This window comes from Phyllostomus hastatus, unplaced genomic scaffold, assembly GCF_019186645.2.
Source record: "Phyllostomus hastatus isolate PE091 unplaced genomic scaffold, TTU_PhHast_1.1 phas_contig_58, whole genome shotgun sequence".
NCBI lineage: Eukaryota > Metazoa > Chordata > Mammalia > Chiroptera > Phyllostomidae > Phyllostomus > Phyllostomus hastatus.
This window is the reverse complement of record NW_025333916.1, coordinates 20,682,560-20,699,044: the sequence shown is the minus strand read 5'-3', so window position 1 is coordinate 20,699,044 and position 16,485 is coordinate 20,682,560. Positions and strand designations below refer to the sequence as shown.

Sequence of the window (16,485 nt, the reverse complement as noted above, 5' to 3'; positions counted from 1 at the left end):
CTTTGGCACCTAGTGTGGACACTGACTGAAGACACTTGAGCACAGGGAGCTGTGGGACACAGCTGCTGGCAGCGAAGGAGAGGAGGTGTTAAAGGAGTTGAGAAAAGGGGTCACAAGGGAACACTGCACGCAGGTAGCAATCATGCTAAGCTATGGCAAAGGGGAAAGCTGCTAGCAAATAGTCAGGGAGGCAGGAGAGTGCTGGGCCTTTTCTTGGGACCAAGTCAGGTAGTTGGCTCAGGGAGGGGGTTAGCAGGGTGTATAGAGAGACTTGTCTCTAGTCTCCTTTGTACTTCCTACACAAGAGAAACAGATATTGAACTCATATTTGCCTGACGTATGTATTACCTAGGACTTGGACTCTTTATTGGAAGACACTTAGAAGCAACGAAGTGCCCACGCCCTGCAAATTATAAAAAAAACACATTGGATTTTCTTTATTAAATAGTTGTACTACTTCATTGTATTATTTGATTGCCATGTGATCAACACCAGAAAGCATGCTGGATTCTAACAGGAATCCTTATGTGCCCTCTCCACCTGTCTTGCAGCTCAATGTTGGTGCTTTGCAGATAGCAACCCAGAGTGGCCATGCATCTCTTGTCAGCTTTCTTCTCAGTGAGAACGTTGATCTGCACCGGAATGGGGAAGTGAGTCTATTCTAATAACTCGGGCTTTGATCCTGGTGCTGGGAGGCGGGCTGTGCTGGGAGATGCTGCTTGCAGATACATGGTGGGCATGAGGTGTTCACAAAGGAGGAATTCTTTCTGGGAAGGCCGGCTGACTTCTTTCAGAGGCTGAGTCTTAATCTTGAGAAATAAAATCCGAGGGTTGAATTTTAGAAAGTCATTGAAGTTCCTGAACAAAATGAAATCTGTGTGCTTTAAATATTTATGTTTGCTGTAACAAAACTTTATCATGTGTCTAGAGATGCCATTATTTTTGGATTAAATTTATCAGTCTTGGAAAATGATGAAGCTGCTGTCAATAGGAATGAGAATGATTGTTTTTATCCCCTTCACTGAACAATCTTGTTTTTCTTTTGAAAGTCAATCCTTTATGCTGATTTAGGTTTTCTGAAGTTTGAATTGGCTTTGGTAAAATTTACAAAAGTTCTCTGTGCTGGAATTAGATGGGAAACATTCCTCTATTTTTCACTCTGTTTTCATTTCTCCTGGGAGAATATTCTTTCCTCTGATCTTGCTTAGCCATTACTATTTCTTGTATGAACTCAAGGGAAGGGATATGATTTGAATCATGACTGGTAGTTTTCAGAGAATGGTGTCAAGGGAACTAACTGGCCCTGAACTTTCCTGGCTGGTCCAAAGATGCTTCCTGTGTCTCAAGAGGGGCTGGGCCCCAGCAAGGCCGGTGGTCCCAGCAGGAAGGACACTGCCCACTTCCTGGGAGGAGGGATGCCTGCTCTTCCTTCCTCCCTTCCCTCCTTTTCCCCCTCCCTTCTTCCTCCCTCCTTCCCTCCCTTCCTTTCTTCTTTCTTTCCATGGTTAGTATGTCAAGAGAGAAGGTCTTCCTGAGCAGAGGGGTCCTGCACAGAAAGCCTTCCCCTCACATTGCCTGCTCCCACCCTATCTGTCTCCCATTTCTTTGCTCACCCTCAGACAATCTAACTTACATAGCCGTGGCATCCTACGTGCCCCTTCTTCTCCTCTTCCTCTGTGTGCTGCTGACACACTTGCCTACTAGCTACATCTCTCCTCTGTCAATCTGCCCCTATTTTATGGGAAGGAGCCTGATGCAATGTTCGCATCAGGAAGATCTGGGTTCAAATCCTGTCTCTGCCACATCCTCACTCCGATGCCTAGTGGAAGTAATTTAACCTCTCTGTGCCTCATATACAACTCAGGGAATAGAAAACCTAACTGCTGGGGTTATTGTGAATGAAAAGTTGTATTTAATACAGAGTACTGTTGGGGAAGTAAGTATACTAACTACCATTATAAGAATACATTGGATGCACATAACTAAGGTTTATTAACATCTATTCCACTTGAGCACCACAGCCTCCATTCTCACCCGTGCTCACATGCACCTGCCTTCCCTCTCTCCACTCACTTTGCTTTCAGCTCAGCGACTCTTCAACAGTCTCAATGGATCTTCTGCCCTTGTTCTTTCACATCTGTACCCGCCTCCAGTCCTCTCCACTGGATGCCTCTCACCTCACACTCCCTCACAACTGTGTTCTTCCCCTCCCCACCTCTCAGCTGCCTTCTCTGCACTGGAAACATGTTTTCTCTCATGCCCTCGGGGACCGTGGCAGCTGGGTGAGAGTGGGGCAGCAGGAGGCCAGGTGTGTTCCTGGAGGAGGGCACTGCCGCCCAGAGGGCTGGGTAGGGAGCACGAGGTGGAGATGAGTGAGAGCATGGGGATGTGGCCAGAAAACAGGAATTTTAGCCACAAACAAGGAGGAAAGGGGAGAGGGTTACAAGGGTGCAGCACATCATGGCTGGGCTTCATGTAGGTTGGAGGGCTGAGCACAAGAATGGTGCCCCTGGGTGAGGGGGGGAGCTTGAGATCAAGTCAATTCAGGAAATGCTAAACGTGATTGCTGTTTCCTCCTGGTGGCTCTTCCCACTGCACTGTAGCTCTTTGAAGGTTCTGAGAAGTTCTGCAGTTGAGCCTATTAATTGCTTTCTTATCCTTCCTATCTGAGCTCACATGCCAGTTCTTAAGGAAAGCCTTTACTGACTTCCAGAATGAGGTCAGCCCTCTGCCAGCCTCGATGTGTGCTCTCATACTACTCTCTACTTTTCGTTTAAAGCACTTATCATAATTTGTAATTGTGTGTACACACACACACACACACACACTAAAAATAGTTAATATTTGCTTACCCCACTGGATTGGAAGATTTCTGAGAATGGGCCATGTTTACCACTCATCCTCTAGCCTGGCCCGCAGCAGGTGCTCAGTGTGTAGTTCTAGAGTGAGTGAAGGGAGAAAACTGATCGTTGGCGAGCAGGTTTGCTGCATAGCCTTGGTGTGGAAATGACAGCTGAACACTCACCTTCAGTGCTCAGGAGAGTGTCAGGAAATGTCTGCTGAAGTGAGTTGCTTTTGATCTGAATGATGAAGCCAGAATAGTTTGGACTTGAAATTTTCATTTCTTCCTGCAGCCTAAGGAGTCCCCTCTTCATTTAGCTGTTATCAACAACCACGTCACTGTAGTAAACAGCTTATTAAGTGCACAGCATGATACTAACATCTTAAATCAGGTAAGTCAAGCAAGTCAGCACCTGGAGTATCTATTTACTTATATTTCAATGTAGTGTGTGTATAGGGGTAGTTTTGATCAAGTTCAAGGTGCTTTAAAATTTCTTGGGAGGAATGTGCTTCTCCTCCTCCTCCTCCTCCTCCTCCTCCTCCTCCTCCTCCTCCTCCTCCTGTAACCTGCAAATAAATACTGTGTCTTTTTCAAATGTACAACTGGGATTCAGCCAGTACATTCCTTTAACAGGCCCAGCACTTCTGATAAGCAATAGTTCAGAGGTAAATTGCCAGAGGGTCTTTAAATGAAAAGCCACTCGCCCGGTATGAAATGTTGTAACTAGGGAGGGAGCCCTTCACCTCTAGAAGGAAACGTTGTTCCTATGTTATATTAGAGACAGTAAATGTGTCTTCTTTTAGCCCAGAGGCAAAATCTTGGTATAAAAAATCACCATGAATTCAACCCACTGGAGCAGAATCATATTCCTCATGACCAGAATCTGTCACCGGCTGGAAATGGCAAAGGTGGAAGACTAAAAAGGATGGGGAGGGGCACTCTTTGCATCAGTGCCTGCTCCCTGCATTGGGCTGCCCCTTCCAGGAGCTGTAGGGAGGGATTGGGAAGAGAAACTCTCAGAGAGGAGCCTTTCCAGAATCTTGAGGACAGAGACCTCTGGGTTCCTCCTGCTTTTCTCTGCCTCTTCCCAGAGAAGCCTCAGCAGTGCCCTCTGGGTGGGGACCAGCCAGACCAGGTGGTTGAGCCATCCTAACCTGCTGTGTAGCACTCTACTTCTCCTGTGTCCAACCAGAGCACCGACTCAGATCTTTGCAGTCTTCTCCTGTGAGATCATCTGTGCCTTGAGCTGAATAGAGACTTATTTCCCCTTTGGTCCCTTCCTTCCCCAGGGCCTTCCTCCTCCCCTCATCGTTTACTATCCCAAAAGTTTGGGGAAAGAAAAATTCCTCATGTTATTAAATATAATCATTTGTTCAAATATGTTAATGCCCCCAGCCTTTCCTAATGGGCAGACTCTTTGCTACATACACAGACAGAACTCAGGTGTGATTTTGGTTTCACCACAATTGGCTAGATCCACTCTACAGAAGAATGGTATGTTAGACTACCATCCAGTTATAGAGCTGGACTTCATCATTTCCTTTTTTTTTTTTTTGGTAGACCAGGAATACACTCAATGTACAAAAATAAGAAAACATAAATAAGCTGACAATTTATAATTTGTTTGTCATCCCCCCAAAAAGAGAACTCTTGTTAACATTTTGGTGCATTTTCCTGCCTTCTAGGCTTACAACACCATTGTCACATGAAATTTCATTGGCATTTGATGTATTACACTTGTGTCTCTATTCCATGTTGGTACAGACCTTCAATGGGTTTGTCAGTGTAAGTGTAATAATGTCTTGGATGATGAGCCCCCTGAGAGGCACACTGCCAGCCAAAGGGGGTCTTGGTTAAGTGCTTTTCTACTTTAATTATGCTAACATCCCAAGCAAAATTGGCCCTGTGCTCTGGCCGGGAGAGTATAGGCTAGATGCTATTGCCCAGCTGTGTGACCTGGGGGAAGTTGCTTCCTCTGTTTGGTTTGGGCGTTGGGCTATATCATAACCAATGTTCTTTCTGTCCTAATAGTTGAGAAATGTTTCACATGAGCATTATTCTGGATGAGAGGTTACAATGGATGATTTCTTGAAATTTCATATAATTTGTTGAAACACTCTCATTCTCTTGATAGGAAAATGATTATTCCAAAAAGAAATTAGAAGTCTTATAGTTCTTTATACATTACAATGCAGGAAATTAACAAAATAGAAAAGAATGGAGAAGGCAATAAAAATGACCTCTAATCCCTCTATCCAGATATTATCATTTTTAACATTATTGATGTATTTTCTTTTCTTAAAGGATTTTATTTACTTATTTTTAGAGAGGGGAAGGGAGGGAGAAAAAGAGGGAGAGAAACTTCAATGTGTAGTTGCCTCTTACACACCCCCTACTGGGGATCTGGCCTGCAACCCAGGCATGTGCCCGAGACTGAAAATTGAACCAGTGACCCTCTGCTTCACAGGCCAGCACTCAATCCACTGAGCCACACCAGCCAGGGCTATTTTCTTATGTATACTGAGTTTTATATATATATAAATTCAGCCATGTAAATGAAAAATAGAGACAATGATTGAACAAGATACAAGATACAAAAAACATTGTACACAGGACAATGATGCCTTAGTCCCCTTCAAAGTAGGCACCTTGGGACCTCACACAGTTCTCCCAATCGCCATCAGCTGTCCTGTTGTATTTTCCTGAATCTCATCAACAGTCTGAAATCTCTTCCCTTTCAAAGGTGATTTTAGTTTTGGGAGAAGCTGGAAGTTGCAGAGTGCCAAATCTGGGCTGTAGGGGGATTGAGTCACCTGGGTGATTTGATGTTTTGCAAAAAAACTCTGTATGTGATGTGATGCATGAGCAGGTGTGTTGTCATGATGAAGCGGCCAATCACCAGTTGCCCATAGCTGTAGTCTTCTGAATCATCCAAATAGTTTCTGTGGAGGAATGTTCAAGCTTAATGCAAAAGTTGATGCATATTTGTTGTTCTAATCACTGAGTCATTTTCAGTGCAATGGTCACACAGTACACATGCTCACTCAACAGAGTCTACCACTCTCACTGACCGGTACACTGAAGTCATCATTGTCCACACATGTACATTCCAGTCCACTCTCCTTGATTGTCAGGTTACATAGATGTCATACAAACTGTTCTTGTTATATTAACAATGATAATGTGTGTATATATATACACTGCGGGGGGTGTTGGCTCTGCCAAATACAGTGCCATTTCCTTGTTTCCTAAGGCTTTTAATGTTAAATAAGTATTTTTTCATTTAAAAAAATAATCTTTGAACCCAGTTTTTATTGTGGCAAAGTACACATAACATAAAATTACCTTTTTAACCATTTGTAAATGTACAGTTCAGTGGCATTTAGTACATTCACATTATTGTAGAACTGTCACCTCTACCCATCTTCACAACTTTTTCGTCTTCTCAAACTGAAACTCTATACTTACTGAATAACAACTGCCCAACCCTCCTCCCCTCAGCCCTTTGCAATCACCATTCTACTTTCTGTCTCCATGAACTTGATTATTCTAGGTACTTCATATTGAAATAATTTTAAAAACCCTTTTTAATAGCTGCCTACTATTCCAATATGTGGACACACCATAGTTCATCTAATGAATCTCCTTGTTAAATGTGTAATGTCCTGTCAGTTTTTCACTGCCATAAATAATACTGTAATGAGTATCCCCTGTACCTACTTAAAAACATGTGATTTTATCTCTTTTTCCTTATGCCTATATAGGACATCTCTATTTCCCCTTTGTCTTTTCACTATGCTTGTGTTTTTCCCCTTTGTAGTGTATGTGGATTACATTTTTGAAATTTCTCATGGCAGAGGCAGCAAACTCCTCTGCACGTGGCTGCTGATCTTGGAAATGTGGAACTGGTGGAAACCCTGCTGAAGGCAGGCTGTGACCTGAAGGTGGTTGATAAGGTAATTTCACGGATTTCACCCTATTCAGCTAAGGTGGTTGCCAGAATGCCTGTTGGCTGTCTGCCTTTAGCAGCTGCATAGCCTGTGAGAAATGGACACAAACTGGAGAAAACTTGTGTCTTCATAGTCAGTAAAACATCCTAATTTTTATTGAAATAGGTCAGTAAGAAATTTAACTGTGAACAATTAAACATCTATTTTTAAAAGTCAAATTATTTATTAATTTTTTGAAAAGATTATAGATTCATATGGTTCAAATTTTTTAAAAGATTTTATCTATTTATTTTTAGAGAGGGAAGGGAGGGAGAAAGAGAGAGAGAGAAATATCAGTGTGCGATTGCTGGGGGCCATGGCCTGCAACCCAAGTATGTGGCCTGACTGGGGATTGAACCTGCGACACTTTGGTTCACAGCCCGCACTCAATCGACTGAGCTATGCCAGCCAGGGCTGGTTCAAAATTAGAAAAAAAAATACATATAACTATTAAAGGTTTGACAGTATAAGTCTCCTACTACCCCTGTCCTTGGTTCCCATACCACCCTTGTCATGTAAATCCATTATTGTATGTTTCTCTGTTCTTTCCAGAATTTCTCTCTGCAGAGACAAGCAAACAATAAGAATATTGTGCTCTTCTCCCATTCCTCTGTCCTCTTTGCACAGGGGTGATGTGCCTCTACATATTGTTCTGCATGTAGCTTTTTTGCTTTAACAATAGAAAAGTGGGGATCATCCCATGTTAGTACTTGGACAGTTTTTTTCATTCTTTTTTATACAACTGTGTAGTAGACCGTGGTGTAGACACACTATTAATTTAACTAATCCTCAGCTGATGGGCATTTAAATTGTTCCTAAGCTCTTGCTGTTATAAAAAGAGCTGCAATGAATAAGTGTACACATCCATGTCTAAACTTGTTTTTTTATTTTAAAGAGTTTTTAAATTGTAAAATACATATAACATAAAATTTACCATCTTAACTATTTTTAAGTGTGCCGTTTACTATTGTTAATTACATTCACATTATTTTGCAACCAATCTCTAGAACTTTTCATCTTGCAAAATTGAAATTTTGTGAACAACCACCACCCATTTTCTCCTCCACACCACCCCAGCCCCTGGCAACCACCATTCACCTTCGTCTCTAGGTACCTCCTGTGAGTATAACCATACAGTATTTGCCCCTTTGTGACTGGTTTATTTCACTTAGCTTTACATCCTCAAGGTTCATTCATGTTGTACATGTGGCAGAATTTCATTCCTTTTTAAGGCTGAGTGGTATTTAGTGTGTGACTGAACCACATTTTATTTTTACATCCATGAAGGGACATTTGGGTTGCTCTCTCCTCTTGAATGCTATGTAGACTTGTTTGATGAAATAGTGCCGCTCAGCCATTGGGGAGGAGTAAGACGACCACTGTTAGGTTCCAGCTTCACTGAAAGGTGTAGACGCAGGAGACTGCTGTGTGGCAGCCCTGTTAGGTGCTCACACACACGCTGTATTCTTTCAGTCCTCACATCTCTGTGAGGCAGACAAAATAATCCCCGTTTTCAAGACAACATTTGAGAAATTAATGACAGCAGGACGCACACATAGTAAAAGCCTGGCTTCAAACTCAAGGCTACTGGCCAGTTGGTTGTCCAGTGCTTTCCTACAACTGGCAGCAAAGGCTGCTTCCACAACTTGCAGCTTTTCCTGTCCTTGTCTTCCCTCACACTGTTCATCAGCTCAGCACGTCCCTAATTCCTGGGGCAAGCCTGAATCCATCCTGCTCTATTTCAGAATCACCTATTTTATATTTTTAGGATCTGAAGTGATGGCATGCTATTTTACTTACCTCTGTGTGTCAGTTTTTAGAATTAACTTAAAACATTTTTCTGGTCATAAAAGTAATACAGGCCCTCTGCGGGCAGTCTGGAAAACATAGAAAATCATTAGGAAAACACAATAACCCACAATTCCATCACCTAGGTGGAATCCCACCAGTTAACTTGCGATAGCATTTAGTATTAGTATTAACATTTAGTATTAGTATTTTCCTATGTTTTCTTTTTGTACTTTATTCTACTTTCTCACGAATACATCACAGCCCCAGGGAAGTCTTGTGGGTAGAGAATCTAGATAGCATCGGCAGGGAATTCATGTTGGGTCCCTGGTGCTAGTGGACTGGCTATTCCAGTAGACACCATTAATGTTACCACTTGATTTTGTTTTCAGAACAAAAACCCACGGTTTACTGGACCTCACAATGTGACTTTCCCAGATTTCCATTCTCCTCCTCCCTCTTTTTCTCAGGGTCTGGAATATAGCTGACACCAAATACATATTAATTAATGAATAAAAGCTACTTTTTTCCATCTGCTCCTACAATTTTTACCAAAGATAAGTATTTCTAAAACTGAATTAAGATCTGAATGGATAAAAGGAGCCAAGATTTGGTGTAAGTATGATTTTCCCAGAATCCTGTTCCCTGGGCCTGAGACTTACGTCACAAGGCCCCCCGAGGGCCTTTTACCCTCAATGGTTTCAGTATTTAGATTTCCACTTGAGCGCACACTCCCAGGAATGGTTTCCTGGGGGCCTGGAAACTCTGGCTCTCAGAATGCTGCCTTCCCAAAATAGACTAATTACAGTGACGCAAATAGCTTTACAAGCCAGAATTTAAACAGTGTGCAATTAGAGGTTTACTAAATGCCTGCAAAATGCAGTTCTTCCTAATTTCATTATCATCTCTTTTGATTAAAAGCTGATTACATTTAGCCATAATTTTCAGGCTCACCTTGGTCTTAGTGCCTGGATTAACAGCCAAATTACTTGGGTTGGTGGAAGTTGCAAATAGTCATATATAAGAGAATTATCGGGATATATTTGTGGATCCCTAAGCATAGAAACATCGGTTCCTAAGGTTGGAACTTCTTTGGGGATTATGTCTGACCACTCATAATTTTCCTCAGGATTCTTGAACAAATTTTCATGAGTGATTTGCAAAGCAAATGAAAACCACCACCTTTTGCTCAGGGAACAAAAATGTAGAGATGTCTAGATTGTGTGCTGCATAAAATCTAAGGGAAACATATCTAGGGGACACTGCATGCAAACTTGTATTTCTATCTTGACAGAGGTTTTTCTTTTGTAATTTGTGTAAGGTACCGTATGGGCACCAGACCACTCATGCCCCAAGTTATGTCTAGAACAGCCCTTATCAATTATTCTATTTGGTTGAGATTCCAACCCTCACCCTTGGTTAGAGGCAGTATGATATAATAGAAAAAAGTTCTAGTGAGGAGCCCAGCAATCTGAATTCTGTACAATGAATTAGTCGTGTTGTCATGTTTGATACTACTTTTAATAAGACCCAGTCCTCTTCTGTCTCACTACTCTGCCTGCCTCTACACATGGCTTCCACTTCCTGGTCTAAGGTGGCTGTATAAGCTCCTGCTGTAGAGACAGCATTCTACTCAGGAAGAAGAGGAACAGAAGGAGAATGACACCCTTCCTCTCTTTAAAGATTCTTCCCAGAAGATGCGTGTGCCACTTCCATTTTTATACTATTGGCCAGAACTTAGGTCACATGCCTAAATGCAAGGGAAGCTAGGAAATGTTTAGAATGGCCAAATGCCCAGCTAAAACCCAGAGGTCTCTTCCTATAGAAGAAAGGAAGAAAAGGCTATTGAAGGGTGGGGGCATGGCCACTGGCTAAAGCTTCTGCCACAGGTGGAGTCTGCCTTTGAGGAGAAAAATGTACAATCATGTTGTTTATTTGCTGAGGACATCCCAGTGCAGTGAGCCAGGGAGACCCCTGAGGGTATTAGGAAATATTCAGGTTCTCGTTGATAGACCACGTGTAAACATTACTCGATGATGGTGGGCCACTTAGCCCAAACTCTTTCCCTTGACCAGTTGCTGCAGCACCAGACACTATCAATATCTACTACTTCTTGGACAATTTGCACATGTCATGCACTGTCCTAAAGGCATGACATGTGTTATCACATATGCCTCTTCCACTACACCATGGGGTAGTTATTGAGATGGAGAGAAGCTAAGGACTGGCCCAGGTTCACCTTGCAATGAAGCAGTAGGGTCCAGACTTGAACCTAGGCTCTCTTGTTTTTTAGAGCTCTTAACCATTAGGCCACACCACTTGACACTTTCATTTTTAACTTTTAGCACGGGAAGACGGCCTTGGCTGTGGCCTCCAGGAGCAACCACAGCCTCGTCGTGGACATGCTCATAAAAGCAGAGAGATACTATGCCTGGAGAGAGGTACGGAAGAACTATTCAATTAAAGATGCATCTGCGCTTGTGACATTTCTTTAGCCAAGGTATCACCTTTGTTTTCCTTGGAGGCAGGTAAATAGCAGGTTGAGACAGAAGCAAGAAACATGACACTGAAAATCCCTTATTTTTCCTGTGTCAGACAGAGAGTACTCAAGCTTTTTATTTCAGATGTTTGTCTACATTTTTGAATGACAAAAATGATCCAATAGCAGGTAACGTTGAAAGCGTGGTCTCAGTTACCACCTTACCAGTTATATCTGAAAATATATATTCTGTAATAAGGCAATAAGCAGAAAAGGCAATAAGTCTGAAACCATCTGATACTTTGATTTAGAAGCACAGTGAGAACGTCAGGGACCCAACAACCAACTTTCCTCTGACATTCAAGCAAGATCACAGTCAGGAGACCAAGCATATTCGCAGTCTCCTCTGGCACCTGGCTTACCATCAGCTGAAGGCCAGCGAGTGGCAGAAGCTGGCCCGTTCATGGGATTTCACAGAGGACCAGATCAGAGCCATCGAGGAACAGTGGTCAGGTGAGCATGGCCTAGATGATGTGGCAGGAGGCATTCTGTGTCAGGAGCAGCTTTCCTTCCTGGGGACAGATCTTCTAAGTAAGTGCCAGGGACACAGACTCTGGGCTCCGTCAGAGGATGCCGAGCCATGGACTCATTTCAGCCAGGCTAGCTGTCAGGATTAGTGAGGTCACGTCAGCTGGAGTCCTTAGCTGTGCTTCTTAATGATTTGGCCCAAACCTAGAAAATACAGAAAGTTTGTTTGGCATTAACCAACTAATCAAACACAGAAGGAAACACTTTTCTTGGCAAAACTTCCTACTTAACAGAACTTCCCGTTGTGGATACCATGATATGTGATTGTGTCCCCTGCTGGGGCCGGTTTGCATTGCTGACTGCTGGGGATTGTAGGTGCAGAAGCACAGCCCAGGGGTATGTGCGACTTGTACCACAAATTATGGCAAGTTTATGGCTACTTCTAAGGACATGTTTTCATGTGAAAAAAAAAAAGATGTTGAATCTTGACTATAGTTTCCAAAAAGAATTCTTGTTATTTTTTCTTTGTCATGAATTAGACATCTATAATGTTCTGTGAAGTCTTTAGGAAAGTTGTCTGTGGGGGCTCTCTGCCTGCAGGCCCTCCCCTGCCCCACCCGGCCTCCACGGATGAGAATAAATCTACCAGACATGGTCTGCTTGGGGAGGAAAGGTGGCCCATCTCTCAAAGGAGAAGGGCCCAGAGCCTTTTCCTCAATGGACTTTTATTGGGTTCATTTTGCACAGGAATACAGGTAAATCTCATTAATCATTGTCAGGCAGTAAGGATCAAACAATAGATAGCATGCAAAGAACTCCGAGGGCCTACTCTGAGTCAGGGTCTGCTAGCTAAAGGGCTACAAAACTTTGGGAAACAAACTCATTTCCTGCTCAGACCCTTATCATTTAATCAAGAGCATTCTTATCAAGGCAGGTTTCACAGTTTACCCATTCCTTCTTAAGCCTGATCACCCTGGGAACCCACCCTTTCCAGCACAGGGCTGCACCACCCTTTGTCATTGTTTCAGGCTTAAGTCAGTGAGGGGAACTAAGGCAGCCAAGAGATTAGGAGACTTCTTGCAGACAGAATGAGGACTCAGGCTATGTCAAAGCTGAGGGGCAAGGGTCTATCACCCCCTTTTGCTATGGCCCCCCAAGTCCTTCTCTGGGGTCTCCCTATGATTGTTCCTGTTTTAAGTCATTCCCCCCTTGAGGAATCTTACCTGTCATTGGCTAATTGATGAAGCATTGGGGGCCAGGTAGGATGAAGTAAAAGGAGCAGAGGCGGTACTCCTGCCAGGGAGATAACCTTTGTCTTCTTAGTGGCTTATGGTCCGAAGGTCAGTCACTCAGCCTTAGCCATGTGGGGGTTACAGCTTCTGAAACCAGGCTGGGCAGTTCCCAATGGTTGTCTTCTGGAAACCTCTCTTGACTTAAATAAATAAGTTGGAACTATAGTGTACCCTCATAGTACTTGCCATGAGGGTAAGGGGAATTTAAAATGTTTTAGTCCAGCCTTACAGAGTGCTTAGAGCGTGTTTAGGCCAGGTGAGGGTACATCTGCTAGGTAAACTGGTGCATGTTTGAGGGAGTTTATACTCTAGTTGGCCTAACAGTAACATTCACGATCTATTTATAGTGTGACCCAGGTAATGGCACCAGGGAGTTTGTGGACTTTTGAGCAAAAGATTGACATGTTATTGATGATATTTGAGAAAAATTAGTTTGACAAGGGTAAGATTAGGAGGATTCACCTCAGAGTACATTCTTTGTGCACACACTTTGCTCTTCCCAAAACACCTGCCCCTCTAACAATCTGTCCAATGAACTCCCTCCCTGGAGCTCAGGCCCTTCTCTTGTAGCATCTGTCTGCTCAGGGGCATACACTCAATAGAGCTAGAAGCTGGTCATGTGTTTGTAACTGTGAACTGCTTGGAGTGCCAGTGGATTCTCACCTCCACACTCCAGCACCCTCTCCCCCACCACTTCTCAGGGTTCAGTATCCAGTCAGTATTTGGCCTAGTATTCAGTGCCCCGGATGGTGGGGATTCAGACTTCTATCAGGAACTGGAGCAGCGGGATGGTCTATGCTTGTTGCTTGGAGTGCAGGTGACAGACGGCAGCAGCAACAGCAGCACCCGAGAGCTTATTAAACATGCAGATTCTTACCCCTGACCGACTGAATCAGAATCTGCATTTTAACAAGGTCCCCAGGTGAAACAATGCCCTTTGTGTTCAAAAAGCTCCACTTCTCATCAAGATGGTTCCTGATTGCAGGGCAGGGACCCAGCTGTACAATCTTTGTCCGTTCCTTTGGGCTAGGTCAAGCACAGTAGGTGCATGGGAAGTACTGGGGTCGTCTGAACACTGGTTACCCAGAGGCAGCTCCAGTGAGGCCAACTGGAAGGGCTCTCATCCACTGGGCCTTGACCCAACATTCATCAGAAGAGGAGTGAATTTGCAACCACAGCCAGAGAGAAAACTCAGAATGGAGATCACAGCAGTAAAAAGAGACATCATCAGCAGGTGGTGTTTGGCCTCTGACCTTTTGTGTGTGGCACAGGGAAGGACAGCTTCCGCGAACATGGCTACAGGGCTCTGCTCATCTGGCTGCATGGGACCCTGATGATGCAGGACTCGCCAGTCAAGCACCTGTACGAAGAGCTGGTGCGCGCAGGTTTCCCAGAACTAGCTGGTGAGTGGCAGTTTTCAATAAACAGACACTCCTGCTCCCTTAAAATGTTAGGGGACCCTTGACAGAAATACAGCTGCCCTGAACAGCAACAGCCTCAGCTGGGTGATCACTGTGGCTCAGTCAGAATATCCAGCTTCTCCTTTGGTGAATGACTCAATCAGTACTTGTTTTTTTTTTAGCCCTGTGGTTCTCAGTGTCTACCTCAGTGTCAGCTGGGTATTTGAACAAGTATAGGGGTCTTTTTGTTTATGTGTCTGTGTGGGCAGGAGTGAGAGGGTGGGGAAGGTGACAGGGGGACAGGAACACTGAACCTATGTATCAGGTTGTAGGTTCTCTACAACTAAGAATTGTCTTGCTCCAAATGCTATTTGGTCCCTGTTTGGGAAACTGCAAGTCAGTGTCCTTAAGAATGGTATGTCTAGGTTGAAAGAAAAGAGCAAACAGGCTGTTGCCTTGCCAGCTGAGGTTACTGCTAAAAAATCACTGTCAGAGATTATATTGTCAGGGAAGATGCTTTGAAAACTTATCAGTAAATTAGGTGTTGTTATAACTTGCATGTAATAATAACCACTCAGCAGCTGCCATTATTCTCATGATGCAGCTTTACCTTAGGCTGAGAATATAAATGCACGAATGGATAAAGCCTACCTTCTATGACATTATCCTCATAGCACTGGGGTTGTTCCCTCGACCTTATATTTATTCATTCCTGGGAAAGCATCCCCATAAGAATCCCCAGGGGGTGACTAGAGGCAGTTCTCTGAAGTGGTAAAGGGCATGAGCTCTGGACTTGTACCTGCACTCCAGTGCTAATAGGCTATGTGGTCTGGAGAAGTTGTGCCAGCCTGCCAGTGTTCTCATTTATTACCTAGTAAAAGAAGCTGTCTGTGACAAAGGGCTGTTGTGGGGTTAAGTGCATAATAACACCTACATAGTAAGTGCCTAATAAGTGTTAGGCATTAATAATAAATGTTATGCTGTTTTTTTCCAGAAAAGATCCGTCAATTCAAAAGCGAAACTGACTCAGAGCCCAAGAAATGTGCAGTTTCATAAGTGCCTAGAGAAATTGCATTTAAATGATTTTCCACTCAGCATACAGTCCTTTTAAATTTAGTTTTTTAATGCCATAAAGCTCCTCTAGCAGTAGAATTGATTTTCCTTTCCATTATGAAGATGTTGGTAGCAGGATCCTTTAACAGATGAAAAAATGGTATTATACTTTCCAACCACTGAGAAGTTGAAATTTTGGGAGGGTTTTGCTTAAGGCAAGTTGTATAAGATTTTCCCATTTCTTTCATTTAATGCAACATATGTGATAGCATAATCTAGGAGGGTTTTGTACATCATGCTTAAAAAATGTGATGGGGCAGCATCATAGCATATGAGAAAACCTGGGGTTTTAAGATGAGACATGGTTTTGCCACTTATTTATGAACCTTTGGGCATTCTAATATTCAAATCCCCAAATTTTCAGTTTCCTTCTCTACAAAATGGGAGAAATGCCTACCCTAGCATTTTGCTGAGGATGAAGGGACAATACCTGTGAAATGTGTCACCTCATGCCCATAGTGTGAAATCATTAACTACTTACTATTTCCTTTGTAAGAGAAACTGGCTTTGGAAATTTGTAGGTGCTGTTGGCTTTAAATACACATATGTGTAATATTTTACTTAAGAAGACCAAAGCATATATACCAATATTTTTTTTCTCTTGGGGATTTAATTATAGGTGATTTTATTTTCCTTGTACTTTTTGGTACTTTCCAGTTTTTTTCACAATGAACATGTATTATTTTTATAATCTGAGAAAGTTACTAAATAAATATGAAATCAAGTATATCAATTTATGTTAGCATATATGCACCTATTCATTAAAATTTAAGGCCCTTCATTCTCAAATTCTGACTCCAGGTCTATAAGGCCAGAAATAATATCATGAGCAATTTTGGTCCAGTTATTCTATCGTGAATTATAGTTCCACATTTTTGGCCCATGTAACATTCTGAGTGTTTAAAAAAGGTAACGTGTTCACATGATTCCCCAAAGTTTTTAACAAAGGTATTCAGTGAAAAGTCTTGCCTCCATGTGGTCTTCAATCTGGTCAGTTTCTAGTGACTGCCAATCCTCTTCCCCCCAAATCTGGTAACCTCTTTATATAAAAATA

General features: G+C 42.9%; 1 protein-coding gene across 1 annotated transcript in view; it reads left to right on the top strand.

Annotated features, from left to right (window-relative positions):
• ANKDD1B (ankyrin repeat and death domain containing 1B) overlaps nt 1–16,485 on the top strand; it is a 52,102-nt gene extending 35,617 nt beyond the window's left edge. The window contains exons 9-15 of the mRNA XM_045848230.1: nt 552–650; nt 3,135–3,233; nt 6,700–6,798; nt 10,965–11,060; nt 11,410–11,611; nt 14,190–14,321; nt 15,313–16,485. Coding sequence (XP_045704186.1) covers nt 552–650; nt 3,135–3,233; nt 6,700–6,798; nt 10,965–11,060; nt 11,410–11,611; nt 14,190–14,321; nt 15,313–15,374 — 789 coding nt within the window. The 3' untranslated portion in view covers nt 15,375–16,485. The remainder of the gene's footprint in view (nt 1–551; nt 651–3,134; nt 3,234–6,699; nt 6,799–10,964; nt 11,061–11,409; nt 11,612–14,189; nt 14,322–15,312) is intronic.